The sequence below is a fragment of the Orbicella faveolata genome, unplaced genomic scaffold (genome assembly GCF_042242905.1).
Source record: "Orbicella faveolata isolate gen_17 unplaced genomic scaffold, um_ofav_v1 contig_12, whole genome shotgun sequence".
In the NCBI taxonomy this organism is placed as follows: domain Eukaryota; kingdom Metazoa; phylum Cnidaria; class Anthozoa; order Scleractinia; family Merulinidae; genus Orbicella; species Orbicella faveolata.
This window is the reverse complement of record NW_028301539.1, coordinates 10,468,210-10,490,965: the sequence shown is the minus strand read 5'-3', so window position 1 is coordinate 10,490,965 and position 22,756 is coordinate 10,468,210. Positions and strand designations below refer to the sequence as shown.

Below are 22,756 nucleotides of genomic sequence, written 5' to 3'. Positions count from 1 at the left end.
GAAGTTATGAATTCGCAGTGCCAAAATATGAATTATGTGGGGATTATGAAATATATTATTTTTTTAGATGTCGTCGATCCACTTCCAGAAATTGTTATGCTAAGAGACAATTTGAATTGCAAGTAAGTAAGTGCGTTTCCAGTGCCTGCAGTGAATGGGGGAGTTCGACGAAATGAAACCTGACTGTTTATATGTCGTCACAAAAATCAAGTTGTAGGCTAGGTATGAGATTCAATTTCTTGGAAGCTAGAACAGTGTTGATTCGACTGAGTGACATGCCTCAAAAAGTAACGAAGTTAAGCGTATGTCGCACGTCACGCTATCGTTTGTCACGCTGTAAACATAACGAGTGTTCGTGCAACTTGTCTTGTACTGTGTTACAGCCGCCGTCCTCCAGGCTCGATTACAATACACGAGAGAGCGGTGGAAATCGAGCCTCTCCTCCCCAAAAGAAGAATCAATCAATCAATCTATCAATCAATCAATCAATCAATCAATCAATCAATGACTTTATTAAAGTGTCAGAATATGTAGTCCTCGGTAAAGACCCTCAATAGATTGGAGACACTTAAACAAACGAGTTACAGGAAGACCTTAATTGACAAGGACCTGAAGCAGATTTCTGATTACACATTACTTGAGCTTATTTTTACATATGAAGGTCCAGTTCCACACTTTATTTCTTATTCAAATAAATGAAAAAAAATGTAAGATCTTTCTGCGGACACTGTGATTCGAAACCTGAAAATTCGACTCAAGATACATTAATTTATTTCCAAACCATCCAAACACTGGCTACCGAATCTACGAATTTGTTGAGAAAAACGTCCATTTTTATGTTAAAGGAAAAAACGTATATTTTTTTGTCAACGCTAATAAAAACCTTGCATTAGTTTAGCCATCCACCTAAGACGGTCGTACAGGGGCGGGGGGTTCTAAGGCACGGTTAACGGCACGGTTTGAGGATTACGGATATAAAATTTTGTTTTCCCAGATCACGAAAATAAGCAAGTACGATACTCTTTTTATTAACCTGTTTTTACACTAAAAAGAGTGTTTCGGAGGAAAGAAAAATCGTGAAAGGCTAAGTCCAGGCTCCGTATTGCAAATCGCATGTTTAAGTCACTCTTGATAGACGACTCTAACCATTCGGAGGACCTGCGTCTCCAAATCACGTAGAATTGAGGGGTGAAATCAGGAATGTCGGTAAATAATTCAAGCAGTCTTCACGGGTCATGCAAAAACCTTCATGTCACGGATCAAGAAGAATAATTTCCTAAATTCACCGTTTCATGGAATATAAATCAGCTAGTCATGCATCACGAGAATACCCCTGTACGACCGTCACCTAAGTTTAAGCCTCTAAAGTGAAGGTTTTCCTTATGAAATTGGTCGCCATGCAAAGAAGCCCAAAATTCGAGCATCGTTGCCGCCATTTTGAACAGTACTCAGCAGCCAGGCCGCGTTTTCGTGACGTCAATCCGTCCGAGAGATTTGTCCAAATAGCTTCCGAAGAGCCTTTTTACTACCACCCCGGGTTATGGCTGCTCTTAAGCCACATAGTTTGAGCCAAATGTGCTCCAAATTCTGAAATGATAGCATAGAAAATAGTGAAGTGGATAATTGCTTGGAAAAAAAATAGATTTGGCTGACGCCAATTCAGTTGGAGGTTTTTCTCCTTCCCGCCAATTTTGAGTCGGACGGAATGACGTCACATAAACACGGCCTGGCTTCCAAGACAGTTTCAAAATGGCGGCCTCCGAAGTTGCTTCTTGTGAGACGAATTTTTTCAGGATAGCGGGCACTTCAGAGGCTGAAACTTTGATGAGGGGAAACTAGCTGAATGTTTACTTGTCGTAGGCGAAGAAACAAAAAGTAAGCTTTTTGGAATGACCTTCTCTTTTAAGAGGGAGTGACAATCAATGAAAAAAAAAAGAAGGCCAAAGGAAGCACCAAGAAATTAACGCGGGCTCTGGCCGTTCATGACTTTGAACACGTGCAGAGTGCTCATTTTCCATTGTCAGCTAATCAGCATTAGCATGAACGACCATCAGTATAAGCCTGAGCCCGCGTTTTTGGTGCTAACTAAAAGGAAAGCGGGTTCTGAACGGGGACTGGATTGATCTTTTTTCTGTAACTAACAGGTTGAAATAACAACATCTGGCCTTTCCGTTTTTTACTTTTTTTTTTTTTTTTTTTTTTTTCCGAACATAGTTGGGGCCAAATAGGGGCCAAATGCAACTCCAAACTACTACAATTTGGTCTAAACATTAGAAAAAAATAGACCAAATTTCCATTTTTGGAGATAAAAGCAGGTACATGTTGCTAAACTGGTAATTGATTCAACGAAGAAACCTACGAACCAGTCGCTTTTATTTGATTTGGTTCATGTTGCGTGTGACAACAGCACGTGCTTAATCCTGCGCCATGCGTCCGTCACATCTGAAATTGATTGTTGAATAGTTATGAAAGTAATTCGATGCTGGGATTCCATCGACATGTTTCGTGACGCTTCAGAGGGAAGACGAAAATGAAGTTCAAGAGTTTCCTGCTTCTGTGTTTCCTCGGTTTAAGTTTAATGAGCTTCATCGCCACACTTCTACTGCCGAGAATCAAGGAGAAGAACTTGCTCCGTTTCCCTTTCGACACTTTGTTGAGGTACGCAGAATTCCTTCACCTTAACATCAGTCTATTCGACGGGTGAGTGAATCTCAAGTCAAACTTCTTCATTGAGATAGTTAAACCAGCCAAGCATCGCTGATTTATCGGTGTTTTGCTTCGTTGAACTCGTTTTATACCGGTAAACGCGACCTACTGGTGAATCCATCGGGATTAAAGAAAATATTTGGATTTAGACAACAATAACCCATTAGACACTGTCAAATATATTTTAAAAGAATATACTAGATGTTCAGTATTCCTTGCATGTCATGTATACGGTAGTCGAGTAGTTCATTACAAGACGAGCCTTTTGTATCGTGTTATGAAGCTTTCGACCTAAACCGCTTTGATTGTTTACACATGTAATGATGTATGATTGTTTGGCGATCTTTACGCGTCTCAACATCTTCTACACCGAGACAGATTACTAATTTGTCACGGTCTTGGTTTTTAAAGATGTTTCTCAGAGGGTAATCGTGATAACGACTACTGTAGTTAGGCCAGACACTGGTCAAGGAAAGATTCCATGCGATACTTGCATGGCCTTTAATTTTATGCATATCTTTAGCAGTAGCTTCGAGGTTATTTGCAATTTTCGCTTTCACACTGCCCTCTTTGTTTATTAATTGTCACGAATTCGTTACTTTTGTGTTTGAAACCGTGATCTGAGATCATTAAAGGTGCTTTGGCTTGGAAGAAGTATCGGATGACAAAATCGCCCAAATCGAGATGAATCCAGGAGTACGAAAATCTTCTCGGGATTTCAGTGATTTTACATTTCCTTGCCGGTGCTTACAATGAACCCAGGTGGCCTTTGTTGATTAAAAACTGCGGTCCCTGTGGTTGAAACAGAAAGCCCAGAAAGCTTCTTCATTACATACTCGTTGAAAAGCCAGAACTGACAAAGAATGTTTATTGTCTGCTGTAAATAATTGTACATAATTACTCGGAACAGGACTGCGAACTTTGGGAAAGTCATTTTCCGTCCAGAGAAAGGCGACGTTAAAGTTCTGCATTACAAATAGAACCAAGACTGATTTCGGCACGATGACTTAAAAAAAAATAATGAACTGAAAATACTAGATCCGAACAGCTGCTTAATTTACTGTGTGAAGAAAAACGGTCACTCATTCATCCTCTTTCATTCTAATCTCTGTGGATTATTACTTACATGAGAAGTTATCATAAAATATGAGACGTACGGCTTATGTCAAAGGCAATACATTGAAGTTTTCGATTATAATAAATTATCGCTAAACCTTGTCAAATTCAAAATTATGTACGTTTTTTTTTTTTTTGTGATAGCAAGGGCTGTTTCAGCAGAAAAAAAGGCATAATGTCTTGCAATCTAAGAGAACGTATCATTAACATCATGTAACACCTTGAAATTGGGTTTTCGTTTATACTGCTGTTTAAAAAAAGAAAACTGTCTTTGAAAATTCGATTTTACGATTCTGTAATATTGCAATTTAGAAAACAATCCTTAGAAAATACGCGTGCTGATTGGTTAAAAATCGTGTTTCTATTAAACAATTAGATTATGAGCTCAAGATTTCTATCGCGTGATAGTTGACTATCACGTATGGAAATCGAGAGCGAATAATCTAATTGTTTTAATATAAATCTACTAGTCGTTCAAAACTTTATGGAAGTCCTCTTCACAAACACTTCGAAAGCGCCAAGAAGCGGCTGTCATTTCACTCACAAGCGCATCCCGTTACGCTACTCACTATCTATCACAGAATAGATAGTGAGTAGCGTAGCCAATCGGGTGTCTGGAAAACCCGAATAGCGAATAGCGAGTAGTCCCGAATAGTGCGAATAGTCTCGAATGGTACGAATAGTGGTGGACAGTCGCGAAAAGTGGCGAATAGTGACGAATAGTCGTCAATGCTCACCGCTTTAGATCTAATATCCTGCGTTGATAAATTATCCAAATAAGCAACAGAATTTCAGTGAATTTATTACCTTTTCTTCTCCGGACTCAGGCTAGGGCTGTCCATCGCTGACATTAAGCAAGAAAAGAGGAAACACAAGCATAACCTAATAAAGACGTATTTACGCTTTTGCAGCGATTAAAACAGAAGAAATTACGGTTTAGAAACACCTTTTGTCCTGATAAGCGTCTGCGCTTTTTAGTGGGTTAACTGCGAGATACTGAGTACCCTATTTGCTACTATTTGCCACTATTTGCTACTGAGTACCCTATTCGCTACGGTTTGCCACCATTTGCCACTATTTATATATAGATCTAAATCTAGATCTATATTAGATCTAGAGCGGTGAGTATTGACGAATATTCGTCACTATTCGCCACTACTCGAGACTGTTCGCCACTATTTGCACTATTCGACACTATTCGCACTATTCGTACCATTCGCTATTCGCTATTCGGGACTGTTCGCTGTTCGTTATTCGCGACTATTCGCTATTCGGATTTCCAAGACACCCTAGCCAATCAGGGAACGCCATTCGTGATAGAACGCTAGTAGATTTATACTAAAACTCGATAGAAACACAGAACTAACACGACCTGTTGACTTAATAATGGCGCGAGCAAAGAGAATTTACATTTTGACAATCAAAGTTAACAAGTTGTTTCCTTTTTTTCGTCGCGGTGTTTTCTAAAAGAAATAGAAAACATGTTATCCGTGTTCCTATCCAGTTATAGAAACGTTCATAAAGGTTTGGGAGAACTCGAAAAAGCTGTGGAAACACTCGCCTGCGGCTCGTGTTCCCACAGCATTTCTCGTTCTCCCAATAGCCGATAGTAAATGACTGAAAAATGGGGCAAATCCAAAGGAAATGGGTTTGAATTCGAAAAACCGGGTATTCTAAATAGCCGAGTTCGAATCAGTGGGGTCCAACGGTGGATCTAAATAGCCATTTTTCTCTTTGTTTGTCGTAGATCTTGTTATCGAGTCCATCGATGGACTTAGAAAGTTGGAACATTTTTTTCAGAAGATAACCTGAACACCTTTCGAAAACATTTACGCTTCCCTGGTATTTCCAAAGTACACCCCGCCATAGCTCAAGAAGCCCTCAAGTCGACCTTAACTGCAATCTAGTTGTATAAAATTCACCCAGAACTGTACTCCGGGTTCATCCTTGGCTTAGAAGAAATATTAGTTATTTACTATTTTAATTCTCATCTTCTCTTTTCAGAAATACACATGACTCCTCGAGTGACGACTCGAGCCAGCCGTCCTCTGGAGCATCATGGCTTGAGAAGACTGGGTCAAGAAATGTTAGTGCCGTCGATCGAGAGTTTTGGGATTTACTACAAAATGCTAAGAGGCAATCTGAAGACGAAAGTAATGACAATGACGATGTTGATGATGACGAAATAGAATTAGAGGAGGAAGACGGAAAGCAAGAGTCTTCGACAAAAACAAACCATGTACAATACGACGAATTAAGGTAGATAATCTTCTTTGTCGGTTGTTACTGTTGTTGTCGTTGTTATTGTTACAACGACTCCAATTTTTCAAGGGCACTACGAGTTTGATTAAAACGTATCGAAGCGGTCACGTATTATCTGCATTATGCCGACTCTCTGAACTTTCTTGTTACTGTTGTTATTGTTGTTGTTGTTATTGTTGTTGTTGTTGTTGTTGTTGTTGCCACTGTATTACTGTACTTCTCGATATTTTGGTTCTTTTTGTTCCTTCTCCTGCACATGTTGCTCCCGCTGTTGTGCATTTGTTGTTGTTGTTGTTGTTGTTGTTGTTGTTGATGTGTTACTGTTGTTGGTAGTGGTGATGATACTGCTTCTGTTTTTGCTAATTTTGTTGTTGTTGCTGTTGTTGTTGTTGCCGTCGTCGTTGTGGTTTATGCTGATAATAAGTCCCTGTTAGTACGAAAATTCCCTAAGAAAAAGTGCTACTTTACAGAACTTTATCGACCCTATTGCGTCTGCGTATGTTGGCTATTTTACGCGCTGGTGAAAACCAGCCTCAGTGTTTCTGTTGATGTTATTTCGTTGCTGTTTCTGGTGGTGTTGCTATTATCGTTCCTCCAGCTGTTTCTACTGCTTGTACCGCTGTTGCTGCTGGCGTTGTTGCGGTTTATTTGTTGAGCTTTGATATTGAAAGGCTCCAGTCTCAATTTTTGTTTCCATTCTTAATTCAAACACTGTTCTTAACAGCTGCAAGCCTCACCAGGAGATCGCCTTTCTCAAAACTCATAAAACCGGAAGCAGTACTCTAACAAATATCCTCAACCGCTATGCAGACCTCAGAGAGCTCAAAATGGCACTTCCGGCGCAACATCTGTATCGCTTCGGCTGGCCTGGGTATTTCCACTGGCATGCTGTGGATCTGTGGCGACTAAACGGGGAACCAGCTCACGTGCTCTGTAACCACGCCCGCTATAATAGGCCCGCAATGGAAGTTATCATGCAAAGTGACACTAAATACATTACAATTCTACGTGATCCCGTTTATCAATTTGAGTCGACATTCAACTACATGGAATTGTACCGTTTCTTTAAACTGACAAACTATTCCAACCCTTTGCAGGTTTTTCTAAGAAATCCTCATGGGTATCTTAAAAATTTAACAAGAACCGTTAAGTCCTTTCCAGAATCGATGCACCTTGTGAGAAACGGTATGTTTTTTGATCTAGGTTTGCCGCCATCTGCACAGGACAATGACAAGGAAATTTGCACTGCCATAAAAAAGGTCGAGAGCGAGTTTTCGCTTGTTCTTATTATGGAATATTTCGACGAGAGCCTTGTTTTACTCAAGCGAGAATTTTGCTGGGATATAGATGACGTCATTTACATCAAACAAAATCAAAGAAAGGCAGGTAATAATACATCGAACAGAGCTTTATCGACTCAGCTCAAATATATGATAAGAGACTGGAACCGAGCGGATGTGCTGCTCTATGAGCATTTTAACAAGACATTCTGGGAGAGAATCAAGCGACACGGTGAGGGATTCTATAAAGACCTCGCGGACTTAAAACGAAAAAACTTAGAGATGTTCAATGACTGTGTTTCCCCAGAAGAGGTCACGGAAATCGCATTTCGATTGAGCGGGCAGATACGTGGTTTTAAGCTGAACGAAAGGGTTTCTCGTTACAACAGATATTTGTGTGAAAAGTTACTCACAAATGAAATAGACTACATTCATTATTTCCGACGAAAACTGCACCCGTACTACGGGTATCAAAAGCAGCTTAGAGCTTCCGGAAAAACACGCCAGGCGGGGAAAAACGTTATTGTTAAAAGAATTAATGCCATGAAATCAGTTAAGCCGCTCTAAAGAATTCATAAGCTATATTAAACGAGTATCTCGCTTTATTGCAAAGCGTCCTTTTTTAAATACATGCCATTGTAATTATTCTGATGTCACATGGTATGTGCCATATACAGTTTGTTGTTTTTTTTCTGTTTCATATAAATTATAATACGTAACTTACACCAAGAGAATGGAAAATACTTACCGTAAATCCTCGAATTAGCGCCCGGGGCGCTTATTTCAAATTCAGGAGAAGACGGTGGGCGCTTATTCGAGGGGGTGGGGGGGGGGGGGGCGCTTATTCAAGGGGGCGCTTATTCGAGGGGGCGCTTTTTCGAGGGGGGCACTTATTCGCGAGGGGGGGGGGGGGCGCTTATTTAATTTTTCCCAAATCGTGGCCTGACGTGTTCATTTGTTTTAATACATCATGCATCTGCGAGTAAACAACAACATAAGCTGTTTATTGACATAAAAAGCTGATCCTAAAGTTTAAATCGGGGCACCGTTAGTACTTAATGTGTTCAACGTGTGTTCAGGACAATTCACAGAATATTTTCAACACGTAGTCGTAAAAACTCAAAGCTTTAATCGCGATGCTCGACGTACAGACATCTCCACGACTTGTCAACTTGATCTACGCCTACGGTAAAAAAAACTGAACAAGAAAAAACTTAAATTAACAACACATTCGGACAAATGGGAACTGTGAAACCTATACTTACATGTTCTGTGCGGTTTCGACGGGAAAAGTACAAAACTGTACGTAGCAAAAAAACAACGACACGAAACTCTTTCAAAGACAAACCATGTGCGACTGGGTCACGTGATTCAACACAGTCCCACCAGCTGTGCACAGTTCGACCCTAAACGAGTGTCAGCTTATAACAGACCTAGATCAATTTCAGTTTATCAGGTTCGGCTGCTAGTCGGCCTCAACAACCTGTTCACTTAACGTGTTTATAAACTGAAGCAATATACAAATCTAAAACTACATGTCGAAAACTATACATCCTTTACTTGTCCACAAAATTGAAGGGAGTGGAGTGGGCGCTTATTCGAGGGGGGGCTAATTCGAGGATTTACGGTAACTGTACCAAGGGTAAAATTAAACCATGTGCATGCCAAGTTTGCAAACCCCCACTGGATAAAAGTGTTGAAATGAAATGTTGTGTAATATAATAAATCAACCAATAAGTCAACCAGTTCAGTTGAAGATGACATGACAGGCTTGTTAAACATAGCAAAAGTTCAGGCAAATAAATTTAACTTACACCCTGTCTCGTTTAGGCCTTATGCGTCCCATAGTGCAATGAGTTTAAGGTTAGAGGGTTCCCCTATCCTTAGACGGGGAGGGGGAGGAGGAGGAGCCCACCCAATTTCAAGCAAAAAATGTATAAAATAATAATTTTACAAATATCTCCAAACCCCCTACAAGTTAGCGCCTCTGGCGCTCGCTTGTAAGTTCCCCCCCCCCCCCCCCCCCCCCCCACACACACACACACACACACTCACACCCAATTCAAAATATTCTTCGCCATCCCTGGTTTCTGGGCTCGAATTTCGAATTTCGAATTTCGAAACATAACAGGAATTTTTGCGAGGGAATGATTTCTCGACTTCATTTGTAAGTCAATGCACAAGTGATATTGACAGTGCATTCGTGCCGGTGAGTTTCATTCTCACGTCGAAATTGTTGGTCTGGAGTTCAATCTTGAATTGAACTATATTTCTTTCGCTAATTTAAAAACTTCAATGTGGGTATTTTGCTTTCGAAGCAGAACTAATTAACATTTGATGCCTTATTATTTATTTTTATTTTTTTTTTTTTTAACCAAACCTAAAAGCGCATTCATACCCGCTCTTCTAACGTTTTTGCAATGGTCTTTTTGCTAGTAGTTTCTCAGAAATTCAATTTCTAATTGGTGGTGTCTTTTCCGGAATGACTTCGCAGACTGACGAGATAACATACAGTTGTTTTTTTGTTTGTTTGTTTTTTGTTTTTTGTTTTCTTTTTTTCAGTTTTGTTTTTAGCTTATTCAGAACGTCTCGTGTTTCAGGTTTCGTGCCAAGTTACGAAGGGGTAGGGGTGTTTGTGTTGAAAAGACGTGTGGTCTTGGTTGTATCCCTGGAAACATGAGACCCGACTTTTAATTTCCTAGCCTAACTAAGAAAGAAGGCAATGGGTTTTACACCGTTTAGAGTGGTTTTTAATTGAGCGCCGAAGGTAATCAAGCAATTACTTTGGTCAATGTTTTAGTTTTAGATTGAGATTAGCTGAGTACTCTAATTGCTAAGTACTTGTTTTGGTTTAGTTTTGGTTTTGCGACACTCATTTGAAAATCGCTCCATAAGTCCATAACCTATTGTGATAGACAACGTGATCACAACAGTTGTATCAGGCAGACTATTTATTTATTTTTATTTTTTTTAATAGTGTCATTTTTGATTACTCTGGAAAAAAAAGAAACTAACTTGTGCTCACTACATTTCAAAACTGGTGAAACAAGGCTGAAGACAGTATCCTGCACTGTGGTTCGTGACAGATAGCCAAACAGTGAGAGAATACGCGGGGGATTTGGTGCGACATTAATCCGAATGTTTGGGCTCATTGGGGATACCGTTTTGATGAGACATTTATTAACTTAACAGGTTTTTGTATGATGTAATACATAACTTGCCTGTTCAAGTCAATTTTCTTTCTTTGTCAGACCACATTCGATCAGCTTCTAGCTCCATGTTGATAACCGACCCATTCCTCTATCACCATACACGCTCGGCAACAGACGCGCGCATCCAGTTCACTGAAGTCGGTTTTCCAATGTTCACGATCGCTTATATGTCAGTTCGCCAACGTGCAAAATACGTTTTGAAAAAGGTATGAACTGATCAGAGGAATAAAAAAATTAACTTTGATGTATACACGAGTGTTCGTTGTTAGCATCGTTTGAAATTGTTCATTACACTCTCCTCAACCTCTCCCTTCGCAATGTTGGCTCCCGTTGATCGATGGCCCATCGTATTTGGAAAAGATTTAAAGCTGATCGTGCTCGGAAAACTTTGAAAACCATCCACGGCTTTACACCCTGTAGCCTTAAAACCTTTTTCTTAAACATTTCTGCAGTTTAGTATTTAGTATAAATATATCTGTTTGATCACGCATGGTGTAGTGCCCGTTATTCACTTGATACACTCGCATAGTTTTATTTGGGGGTTAATGACTCGGCTGGGAGACTAGTGTTGAGGTTCGCGGCAAATAGAAACCAAGTTACAAACGAGTGGTTTTCTTGAATATATGGGTATTGTTGGTTTTAACATTCATTGTTATTCAGTCCTGAGGTTAATACAATGGTTTGCTTACCCAGAACGCGCCATTTTCAAACGCGACTTGACCAGGCAGTTTCAAACTGAACGGGTTAGTGGTTGTCAATTATCAAACTTAAAACGGATTCATCGCCCATCTGCCGCTTTCCGAATATTGCAAGGCAGTTTGAATTTTCAATAAATTGCTGTTAAAAACGTCCGACTTTGCGTTTTTCAACTGCGAAGGGATAGTCTTTAGACTTTCTAAATCTTCTTTGGTTTAGGCCCAAATTGTAGCTTAATCATTACTCTTCCATAAGCCGTTTTCCGTTATCTATGTTAGAACTTCAGGAAATCAGAAAAGCGATTTTTGTCAACCCAACTAGTACGTTGGGTTTTGGAACCAACGACCTGGGCTCAAGCGTTGTCCATATAGAGCTCTGCCCAGTTGTTCGAAAGCCGATTAAAATAACTCGAGGTTAGCGTCTATTTCGCGATTAAATTTCTTATTCCCGGGATAACTAATCGGGCGAAAATATGGTGTTCCTGAAAAGAGATTTAATCTTCGATTAACTATCCTTCGATTAAACTCAGATTAAACCGGTAGAACCGGTCTGTGGTGGGAGAAAATGGTGTAGCACTAAGGGAGGGAAGGGATAATTGACAGCTTCTAATATGTTGTTGAATAAAAGGAAAAGGAAAGCCCAATTTTATATCTCAACTACATTTGCTTTCTGTAAGAACCAAAAAAAAAAAAAAAAATGCTTAAATTAAAATTAGATTTGTGATAAAAATTATGTGCAAGATAAACGTTGGGCGAAGCTCAGTGAATCATGCATCAGGCTAAAAATCAGTGAGCTCTTGAAAATGCTTACCGGTCTAACTTTCAGCCTTACTTCTTAGTAATTTAGAAATTTAGAATAGCCTCTATTCGGATGGGCTGATAAAGGGGAAAATTCTAGAGAAGAAGAAAGCCATGAACTAAGAAAAGAAGCGAAAGCGGAGATTGATTATCTTAATTCTGCCAAATGAGATAAACAATTTTTTGAAGAACAAGCAAGGTCGACAGTAAACAAAACTTGACAATATTTTGTCCATAATACTCGCCTTTATCAAGCCAAAAAAGCCTTTAATTCCATCATTGATCCTTCCTTTTACATTACAGCAGTTAGTAAGCGACGATTTCTACCTCTGAGAACGGAAAATGTTGAAATTTCTCAAAATTTCTTGCTTCGCCCTCGTTGTGTAAAACTGATTTTGCGGATCGCCGAACAGCGGTCCGTCTGTGTTGTGAAAAACCGGACGCGGGATGGCTCGTCCGTGAGAGAATAGTAACATCTAGATTTTCGTCAGGTAGCCCGAATTGCTTTTCTTTCCTTACCCCGGCCGGCATTAAAGCAAAATCAACAAACTGTAAGTCCGCCATTTTGATTTGTTTGTCTGCTTTTTCATCCGATTAGCGAGTTAATCCACCTCGCTAGGTTTGTTAAATTTAACCCTTAGTTTAATCTTTGGATGGTGCTAATCGCGCTTCTAGGAACAGAATTTCATCGAAGGATAAATTTATTCCGTGGATTAGGACAATTTAATCGGTGGGTTAGCGCTAATCGGCTTTCGAACAACCGGGCCTGTTCATTTAGCTTTCGAAATGGGCACTCTCTATTTATCCTAAAATTCTAGTTCAAAATTGAGCTTCCGAATATTTTATCGCAAATGCAACACCGTTTTGTAATTGACTGTAACGGTCTGGAAAATGTTTCGGAATCTCCGAACAAAGAGGGAAAACCTCTTAAGGTACGTCTCCTTTTTTTTTTTTAATTTCTTCTCTTAAATTTTCCATTCTATCTGATTATTTTTCACGAATTTTCGGTTGCAGGACATAGGATTTTCTGGTAACCTTTCCAAAACATTTCAGAACCACTCGTTTCTGTTCGATTCGAAGATAAATCGCAATTTGACTGGCTACTTTAAGTAAGCATTGAAATGCCATTGTTTGTTTTGTTTTAGAGTTCCACTTTAATTAGCAGCAGAAAGGACGCTATTTAGAGCAAAAAAAAAAAAAAAAAAACAGCGATTCGTAAATAAATCGCACGGCTAAGAGCCAATGAGGTTGCGAGGATCACCAGTGATTTAAAATGAATGTTATAAAAGTTCTACTGGGTTTGATTGTCAGTGGTGAAAGTTAGATCGACTATGCCGGGCGTCATATAGTACCCGCCTTACATGGGGTTAGTGAAGAACAAATTATATTTCTCTGAAAACATTTTAGATGATCATTTTAAAACTATTTTAAAAAGGCAAAATAAAAGAAATGTATATATTTGAGTTTAAATCTAGTGAAAACCACCGCAAAAACTCTCTCTGAATGGTTTAAGTCTAACTGTTCGTAAAGAGCTACGAAAATTTGCATGTTACTTCTAAAATCATTTTGGCGCAATTAAAATTTTCAAAATAACCTGCAAGCTTTTTCAACAAAACGCAGATGTGAACAGAAGCTGTCAGGTATGTCAAGAACAAGTCAAGCTAACATCATATCTATCAGAAATCTTTTCATGTCTGGCAAAATGCAAAATTTGAAAGCTCCATTTTTTCCTCGCTGTTTCTTTTGAAGTACAAAATATACCTGTTTAAGATAGTCATTATAATGAACGCTTCGTTAATAGAATTGAGAATTAATTGCCTTTTTCAAATATGGCACACAGGCTGCAGATACCCTATAGGTCCTTTGTTTATGGCTCTGTGTACATCTATTTTGTCTCAGTCGATAGACATGAAAGAAGAAAGAAAGACTCGTCATATATTGCCTATTGATCAGCCGGTTATCACAGCAACAGCTCACATTATGCAAGCTCCGGAAAATCTTTTTGAAACGTATTGAGAGGTGTGCAATATGTGATGTGCGAGGTGTCTGCATGTTTTGCATTTTCCAAAATTCTCCTTCAATCAGTGTTTGCTCCAAAAATCAACTTCAGATCACGTTTGTTTTACTCTGTAAGTATTTTGAACAACCAGTTCTAATTTAAAATAATATTTTACGTACTTTCCTAGAGATAATCTCATAAAAAGTCGCTTTAAAGACCGTTTGCAATTAGACCCGCACACGACGACTCTTTTAATTGAATTTCGTTGCTATGACAACTCTTTTAAATGCTAATAATGATGACCATAATAGAAGCCTGAGCCTAAGGAAAGAGGCGATCTAATCAAACCTTTGATGCGTTTACTCGTTTCCGTTTATGGAGTTTTCTCAACATTTTGTTGCGCTTAGCGCTCCAGAATTTCACATGCCGTTTCACTAAGGCTGACTGGTCAGCGCAGGTTTAACGCAAATATCGAAACCAAATTGTAAGTACCTTTTCTTTCTTCGAAATAATACATACAAATATAGTCAGTCGCCGAAATTTGATTCAAACGCGGCAGAGTAGGAGTCGATTTGACTGAACGGAAGGTGGGCTCCTGTTTGACTTGACTGTGTTATTCGAGCGCTTCGAAAGTCGCTGAAATTTCAACGCTTGGTGATTCTCGAGTGGCGAATTTTCGCACGGAAACGATGTGAGAACGCGACCAGATGAAAAGCTGCTGTTCTCTTATCGACGAATTGCTGTTATGAATATTTTTCAAGGAATATAGTACGCCGCAGATGGGTAGTGGTTGTTCAAGATCGGTTGTGGATATATCCAGCTCAAACTGGAAACAAGACACTAGAAATTCTGTCTCGAATACGTCGACAACAAACTGTTCTGGATCCACGATAAAAACCATCGCTGAAGCCGCAATGTAAGTAAAACATATCTTGTATTTACTTGTATCTCGCATTTAAAAGTATTGGCGAGTACTTTTCTCTTGCACTGTCCGCACTGTGAGATTTTTAGCAGAAAATTTTCATGACAATGTGGTAGAGATTAATGAACGCAGCGCTTTCATGAGCGGTCTTAAACGGTTTATTTTTGAAGTATCGCAACATCCAAGACACGCCGAAATCTATACTTTTGTCAGCGAAAAAACCGCATTCATATCAAAAGATCTTAGTTTATCAACGTAGCTAACACCCTAGAATATAATTCAAAACTCTGTAGTCAAAAAAAAAACAAAAAACAAAAAAAACCGAAACAGTTGCTATGAAAAGATGAGTTAAATTTTTATTTACAACGGTATACTGCTGTGCCATCTTTCATCCAATTAACACAAGAAAGGGGAGGCTCATTCTTATTCATAAAAAAAAAATATGCTTTGATCATAAGGGTAAGACTTACACAAGACCTGAATGCCAAATCGTGACTGATTGCAAAAAGAAGACTCGACAGCTACTGATAACACACCTGCCAAAGCGAATAAGAAGGACGTAAGACGTTTGTGTCACTGGCAGAACGCCGGCAATCAGCTGCCATTGTAAAGGAACTACAACATCCCATCATTTCGATCTCGTTTCCCTTCTTCCTTTGAAAGCTAATCATGTAAGCTACATCTTTCTCTTTTAACGACACTGTTGAATTTTCCACAACCTGGTTCTTGTTGATTAATGATTTTTTGAACGCTTAAACCAAAACATTCTTTGAACGGAAAACAAGTTTACGTTTTGACGTCTTTTTTTTTTTTAAAAAACATCGTTTGTATGTGCATAAATTTCGCTTGTTGGCCCCACGTGTTCTCTCGAATCATAGAAGACATTTCTGAGCAGTGAATTTGTAATTAGAAACAACAAACTACCATTTATAATTTTTCTTCCTTCCTCGCATAGCACTACCTTTCAATTGGTTGCCGAAAAAGAAAAAAAGTTAAAATGCAAGAAACTAATTTTGCAAAGCTTTTTGTTATAATGGATCACTCACAGACTACAGCAGGTGAAACAACAAAAAAAAAACTACGAGATTCATTTCACAGGCAGCGGCGAGGCAAAGCGCTGTCCCCGTTGACACCCCGCAAATGAAAATAAAAATATAAATATCACGGCGATATTGCAAATTATTTTATGGTGAACGTTCTCCCTTGAAGTTGGTTATCGTCTCCTAGCTGTGAAACCACAAAAGTATTTTATTATCTTGACACTGGTGGTAAAGACCGTAGTTTCCCGACCTCAAGCCACCGTACTAACAATCGTTAGCTTTTCATCAACAATAGATTTAAAAGGCAATTAAACCGCCATTGTGGTTTTACATCTGAAAGTGTTATTAGTTGAACCGCATCTCTTTTAACGGTCGATCTGAGAGTTTGGCCAAACAACAAACCAACATCCTCTTATTGACTATATTTTCTTTTCAACTTTTTTTAATTTTTTTTTTTTTTTTTTTTTTTCGCAAAATGAAATGTTATGTTCTGCATTTCAGCCGTCGGTTCCCTAATTTAATGAAAAATATCGGTAACTGTTATGCTTCAAAATGTCAAGTAATTTTAGGCCCTGTCCACTCTACGACGGAGAAATTTAAAAACGCAGCTTTATTTCTACGGTAAGGTCTACCTTCCACACTAATCTGTCACGACAACGGAGCTTTTCGAAAACGTTCTTCAAACCGGAGGAATTTGAAAACGCCGACTTTGCGTTAGTGTGGATGGAGAACATTTTGAAACCGGAGCTTTTCAAAACGATGACGTTACAATAACCATGTTATGTCTCCCTCAAGTACAAATCCAAAATAGCCAGTGATTGTGTTGTCAAATTTCTCCGGCGTAGTGTGGACGGAAAACATTTGATGCGTTTTCACAGAAAAAACCGCCGTTTTCAAATTTCTCCGGCGAAGTGTGGACGAGGCTTAAGTTTTTGCATGGGTCACAAGCATGACAGAATTCGATTCCGAAGCAAAAGTATGAAAGAATTCTTTTCCGAAAGAATCCGTACACTATATGTTTTTAATTCAGAATGTGTACACAATTATGGAGCAATATTTATTATCAATCTCTGACAATCATGCTCGCACCCAGTTCTTTTGTTAACCCTTTATCGACAAGCAATAACCTTACACCTAACTTGCCAAGTACCCGATTACTGCCTTTTAAAGTCATGATATAAATAAACTGGTTCTTTAAAGACCAGGGGCCCGTTTCTCCAAGGTCCCGAAATGTTTTCGCACCCGGAAAGCCGTAGCAAGATCTCAAACCTTATGATTACAGAGCTGTTTTATTCACATATTCTTAATATAAACACAGGTTCCATTCCGTACAAGAAGTTTCAAGCGTATAGACCTCTGTCTTAAAACACCGATTAACTAAAAATGGCTTTTTGGGTCCAAAAAGTTTCCGGGGATTTCAAGAAACGGGCCCCAGGAGGAAAGAAAAAAAACAGTGGTTAGTCTTAAATCATTTCACAAAAAGTGGTAACCGAAAAAAATGTATGCACCAGCGAGTTTTGCCACTTATTAGAATGTGACTGACAAAAAAACTTGACTTTTTCCTGGTCTCTATGGAGTAGTTATCGATCAATCGATCAATTTAAAAGAGAATATCTTCCAGTTAACCGTGTTTGTGTAATGGAGACATAATTTTAACACCGGGATAGGCGTTCCTCGTAGATCTTAACAACTTCTCTGTCTACATTGATTTCGTCTGCAATAGATTTTCGAGTTAGCTACAAGTTCCTTCGGTAATCTTAGGTGGTGTTCTATTCGGATCGACCGTTTCAAACCGCAGCCTGTTTGGCTTGATACTGTTGACGTTCCTCAATAGAACACTTTTCCAACCGTTTTCGGTTGAAACAAGGTAACTCCTGGGAAAAGCTGCAATCACGCCACATAATAACGCAAATGCTTTTTCAACTGTTTCAACCTGGTTTGAGGTCGCTAGAAAAAGTTAATCCACCAAACCAACCGAAAATGTTTTGTTTTTGTTTTTTTTTTCAAATAGAACACGAAAACAAAAAAAAAACCAACCAACCAGAAACGGATACGAACAACTTAATTTTACGCGTCATTTTGTGTCGTGTAACTACATAGGTCAGAGAATTCTAACAAATCCGAACTCAAATCAAATCCGAAAGAAATGGATTAGAGTGAAAAAAGCATAGACAGTACACTAGTTTTCAAAATGAACGACAACCCACATCAATACATACATCTCTCTAGTTTCTCTGGTGCGTATGTCTATGGCAGAATTATTTTGAAAGCCACATTATATTCAAAACCCGTCAGAAGTACGTGTAGTTTTTCGATTCCAACCCTGCAAAAAACTTTGCGAATCAAAATCTCATGTTGTAACTCCAAAAAATACTCATGGTTAGGTATAAAAGTTAACTACAGACATCTCAATGTCTGAAAAGACTGTTATTTGCGGGGTTCTACAGGGATATATTATTGTTATTTATTGTTGTTGTTTCTCTTGATTTTGAATTATATTTATGATATTTATGAGCGAAACCGATAAATTGAGTAATGTCTTGTTTTTACACGACACTAGCCAAGACGTCAGCAAACTTGACCTATAGAAAACACAGGACTATATTAGTGTACAAGAACTACGGATATTAGTGTCCAAGAACTGCGGACATTCACTTTTAATATTTCTCTGAATAATTTTTAACTTTTGCAAAAATGGTTCAAAGTAAAAATTGCATATTAAATTGATCGCAGAAAGAGATTGACAGAACATAAAAACTAAACGTTTCCAAATTTAACCAGAGTGGTAATTTTGTCTTCTTGAAATCCTGTCACAAAATCGCCTAAATGCTTGCAAATTTGACTTGTGATAATCCGCTTCGTTCCTAGTAATGCTGTACTTCTTTCTTATACGCGCTTTCAGTGTTACGTGCATAGCAACTATCTCTCGACATGCCATCTTTCGACATGCTATGTAACCTGGCCTACGTTAAAATGTAAGCACAAATGGCTTCTTTACGGTCGAACTCGACTTTTCATCATGAAAGATGGATTTATTTGACATCAAACCAAGGCTAGGAGTATCAAGAAAACATTCTGTGAGGGATAAATCGACTGCTTTGAATGTTTACATCTTTCGAATATTAACTGAGCGGTACGGCTCAATTCTACCGTAATTAAGTCACCATTGAGAGCCGATCGACTACACTAAAATCGTTTGAATTATCCCGTAAATCGGAATTCCACAATCTCCTTCATTCATTTAAGGTCAGTAATTATCATATACTTGTCATTTGTTCCGCTAATAACCGGAAAAATTGCTAGTTTTAAAGGTAAACGATATTTCAGCCGCTTACATAGCATGTCGAAAGATGGAATGTCGAGAGATGGTCGAAAGATATCGCCTATGCACGTAACACTGAAAGCGGGTGTAAGCTATTTGTTCTGTACAGTCTTGTTAACCAATTTGTTAATACATGTGAAGGTATTTGGCGATATGGAATGAATTTTTTTAAAGAGAACTTTCGATAATCGGTCGGGACACTTTGTTAAAGCTCATCAAGGTTTCCTGAATATTAATTAGTCTTGTTAGCAAAGCCATTCCATTGGAACTTTCCAGTATGTATAGAGAAAGAAACATTGATTCACACAGCAACAATAAAGTGTACGAACTTAGACGTTTTTGAGAATCATGACAATAGCATCATTAGCCTCCATCGCTTGTAGGTACATGTAGAAGGCAGCCACCTAGTCGATGAACAAAATATTCGTTTTAATTTATATTTGCCATTTGTGACTTACTCACTCGGCCTTTCGAGTCAGTGCTGTATAATCGAAATAAATTTGAATAGAAAACAAAAGCGCGTAACTCTAAAAGGCGGTCGTTGGGTTCATTAGGAGGTAGTCAGAGCCAAAAGAGTGGTCGTATAAACAAGATGGTCCTATAAGGCAAAGTACGCTTCATTCTACAAAAACTGCGACACTAGACGCAACATAAGAAGCAGTTAAATCAATGGCTCTTATGCTACGGACACCAACGTAATATATAACTGTTTTAACCATTCATCTTCTAGCTGGAGTCCATTCAAGCTCAGCCGTTCTGAAGCCGAGGAATTGCTGTCTCGAGCGGAGCCTGGTGCCTTTGTTTTTTCCCATGACATGACATCAGAGTTGTTTCTATCGATTTCGTAAGAAAGTTTTTTCATGTCTCCTGCTATACATAACTTTAAAGAAGCTGTTTCCTTGGCTGCAGAATCGCATATCCCTTATTGGTCGTTCGCTGCTTCACTCTCTTTGTTAATTTTGTGTTGGTGTCGTTTTCTGTTTGATTTTTTGTTCCTTTCTGTTTATTTCTTGTTTTGTACATTGCATATTTTTAATTTTCGCCAGTGTCGTTGATCTCCTTGTGCCCTAACACGTTCATTTCAAAGGCTTTGCTTGAGTAAGGTCAACATAACTCTTGTGTTCTTGTCTCTCACAGCGTCGGAAAATACGTTTGTCATCACGCAGTCCTAACACGTGACCAAGGCTATTACGTCGGTGCTAGGCGGTTCACGACAATAGGAGATGTGGTTGATTATTTCACAGACCACCCTTTGGGAGAAACTACTTTAAAACAAGAGGTAAAGTCTCATTAAGAACCTGCCAGATAGTTATTAGGGGTTGTATATGGTCAAACCTCCAATAACCGCAACTCTTTTTGCTCCCTCCCGATAGACGGTCCATACATTCACCCTTATTTTATCCTCTCTACAACGACCACCTCGATCTTCACAACGGCAACGGCTGCTAAAGTGCGTTTCAACTGCCAAAATAACCTTTCCACAACGGGCGACGGGACTTTATATTATTTATTTGAATGCCTCGTGCCCTGTTACAGTGATTTTTCAGATAAGAGAACTGAATTAATCTGTGGCCCTAGAAGTACAGAACATCTGCCAAATTATCTGATGTCGTCACAGTTAAAATAATTTTGTTTTGTCTCCGTTCATTATAGTGCAGAACAGCACCAAGGTGCACGTCTCAAGTTCAAATCAAACACCATCCAGATATAACTATCCCCTGCCCGTCAAATATCGCTACAAATGGACAAAACGCCAGCGATCTTGACAGCAATCAGAGGCTTTCCACCGGTCAAACGACCGTCTGTGGTACAATTAACCAATCACAATCACCCAAAATAACGCTGACGTCACACTCTTCAGCTGATGATAAGACTCCCGCGGAGGCTGATGATGCTGTTCGGGTGGCAATGGAAACTAACAAGCATCAACTGCCGAAGAATGGTCCCCGAGTTGATTCGTTAACAAAGAAAGCGCTGACAAGAAGCATGGCAATCGATAGAAGTGACTCTTCGGGAGGTAAGCACCGTATTCTTACTACTGGACAGGGACAGACGTCGCAATTTAGACGGGGCATGTGGGGTGGGTAGGGGGGTGGTGGCTGGTTCAGGGGTAAGAGTGGAGACGGCGGAAAACGAGAGGAATAGGGAAGATTTCTGACTTTGGATTGCGTAATATGTTGTAAAAACACCGGGCACAGGAAACAACGGGACACGAGGCGGGAAATTAAAATTATTCAATTAATTTCAACAGAATTTCAAGAAACAGCACTTTCACCTCTGTTACCAACAAGAAATTCAGCAGTGAAATGAGGCATGGCTTAGAGCAGAAACACAGCTTCACATCAGTAGAGTCCGATAATTCCAAGTCCGTTTGCAAGAAACGAACAATAGAGTTTTGCTGTACCCAGGGCCTCAATTTGGAGGAAGCATAGTTGGACAGCGATCCGTGGAATTATGCAACTGGTTTCTAACTCGACGGTTTACAAATTTCGAGTCAGACATGTAGAGCTCCTGAAATATTTGATTACTGTCATGAGATTACCTTAAGCATTTTACAAGATGCGGCCATCGTTATGGCAGGTTAAGAAAACTGATGACGAAAAATTTCCCTGGATGAAGGAAGTAAAACAGTTTTCTGACGGTTTATTGTGGTCAGAAAAGATGAAGCTAGAATTTCCAACGGTCAAGCGAAAATAATACAAGACCACCTCTGGTTTGGGTTACCTTGAAGTATTTTCTTAACAAAATTGTTAGGGAAAGACTACTGTAAGAAAACATTATAAAACGAGTAGTGGTAATTTAAATTACGAGGCGATAAACATTAGGTGGAGTGAAAGCTGATGATTTGGGAAATTTGCGCGAGGTAGTTTTGGCGATAACAACGCATTATCGTTCCCAGTGCTAATCGTTTTAAAATTACTTTATGGGTAGCATTGGTCACACGAAGAAAATTCGAATCCTGATTCGAATATTTTCATTGGCTGACCCCGGGGAGCATGCTTTAGCCTTAGCTTTGCAAAACTATTCGCAAGGCGCGAAGGCAAAAAAAAAAAAAAAAAAAAAAAGAACGAGGCCAATATTCAGTCACCTCGACCGAACAAGCTTGGTGAATAAAGGATTTATTATACGGTATAAAACACCCAAAAAATGATCTTTGTACTTGTTTATCTTCAAGGACTGCAAGGAAGCGAGTTGCAAGCAAAAATCAAGGGCGCGTGCCTTTTTATCCTGATTGAGTACGATCATTTGATTGGTTTACATTTTTGACGAGTAAATGTCTAACCTCTGAATGGAATTAAAGTGATTCCTTACTATTGCATGGCGCATCCCTACTGTGATTTTCGCATCATTAGCGCGCGCACATGAGCGCGTGCGCGTACAAAACGTAAGAGATTTCCCTCAAA

The 22,756-nt window shown here is 39.1% G+C and overlaps 2 protein-coding genes across 4 annotated transcripts; both read left to right on the top strand.

The window, feature by feature from the left end:
• Nucleotides 1-2,153: 2,153 nt before the first annotated feature.
• LOC110050171 (galactose-3-O-sulfotransferase 2-like) lies at nt 2,154-7,991 on the top strand. 2 transcript variants are annotated; one of them, XM_020756061.2, is made up of 3 exons: nt 2,154-2,658; nt 5,827-6,081; nt 6,809-7,991. In XM_020756061.2, exons 1-3 carry the CDS (start codon nt 2,531-2,533, stop codon nt 7,929-7,931), a joined length of 1,506 nt encoding a protein of 501 aa, XP_020611720.2. In that variant the 5' UTR covers nt 2,154-2,530; the 3' UTR covers nt 7,932-7,991. The 2 variants fall into 2 exon arrangements, with proteins under 2 accessions (XP_020611720.2, XP_020611719.2); XM_020756060.2 differs by having other exon boundaries at nt 2,154-2,700.
• Nucleotides 7,992-14,377: 6,386 nt separating this feature from the next.
• LOC110050183 (uncharacterized) lies at nt 14,378-22,420 on the top strand. Of its 2 annotated transcripts, XM_020756074.2 has the most exons (6): nt 14,378-14,552; nt 14,830-14,984; nt 20,083-20,196; nt 20,490-20,631; nt 21,006-21,369; nt 21,604-22,420. In XM_020756074.2, exons 2-6 carry the CDS (start codon nt 14,848-14,850, stop codon nt 21,660-21,662), a joined length of 816 nt encoding a protein of 271 aa, XP_020611733.2. In that variant the 5' UTR covers nt 14,378-14,552; nt 14,830-14,847; the 3' UTR covers nt 21,663-22,420. The 2 variants fall into 2 exon arrangements, with proteins under 2 accessions (XP_020611733.2, XP_020611732.2); XM_020756073.2 differs by having other exon boundaries at nt 14,378-14,984.
• The last annotated feature ends 336 nt before the right edge of the window (nt 22,421-22,756 follow it).

Excerpts from the sequence above, each read along its gene's own strand:
- LOC110050171 (XM_020756060.2), top strand. The coding sequence starts at position 2,531 with ATGAAGTTCAAGAGTTTCCTGCTTCTGTGTTTCCTCGGTTTAAGTTTA. Across the intron at positions 2,701-5,826 it reads AACATCAGTCTATTCGACGG|AAATACACATGACTCCTCGA; the intron begins GTGAGTGAATCT and ends TTCTCTTTTCAG. Across the intron at positions 6,082-6,808 it reads GTACAATACGACGAATTAAG|CTGCAAGCCTCACCAGGAGA; the intron begins GTAGATAATCTT and ends TGTTCTTAACAG.
- LOC110050183 (XM_020756074.2), top strand. The coding sequence starts at position 14,848 with ATGGGTAGTGGTTGTTCAAGATCGGTTGTGGATATATCCAGCTCAAAC. Across the intron at positions 14,985-20,082 it reads ACCATCGCTGAAGCCGCAAT|CTGGAGTCCATTCAAGCTCA; the intron begins GTAAGTAAAACA and ends TTCATCTTCTAG. Across the intron at positions 20,632-21,005 it reads AAACTACTTTAAAACAAGAG|TGCAGAACAGCACCAAGGTG; the intron begins GTAAAGTCTCAT and ends CGTTCATTATAG.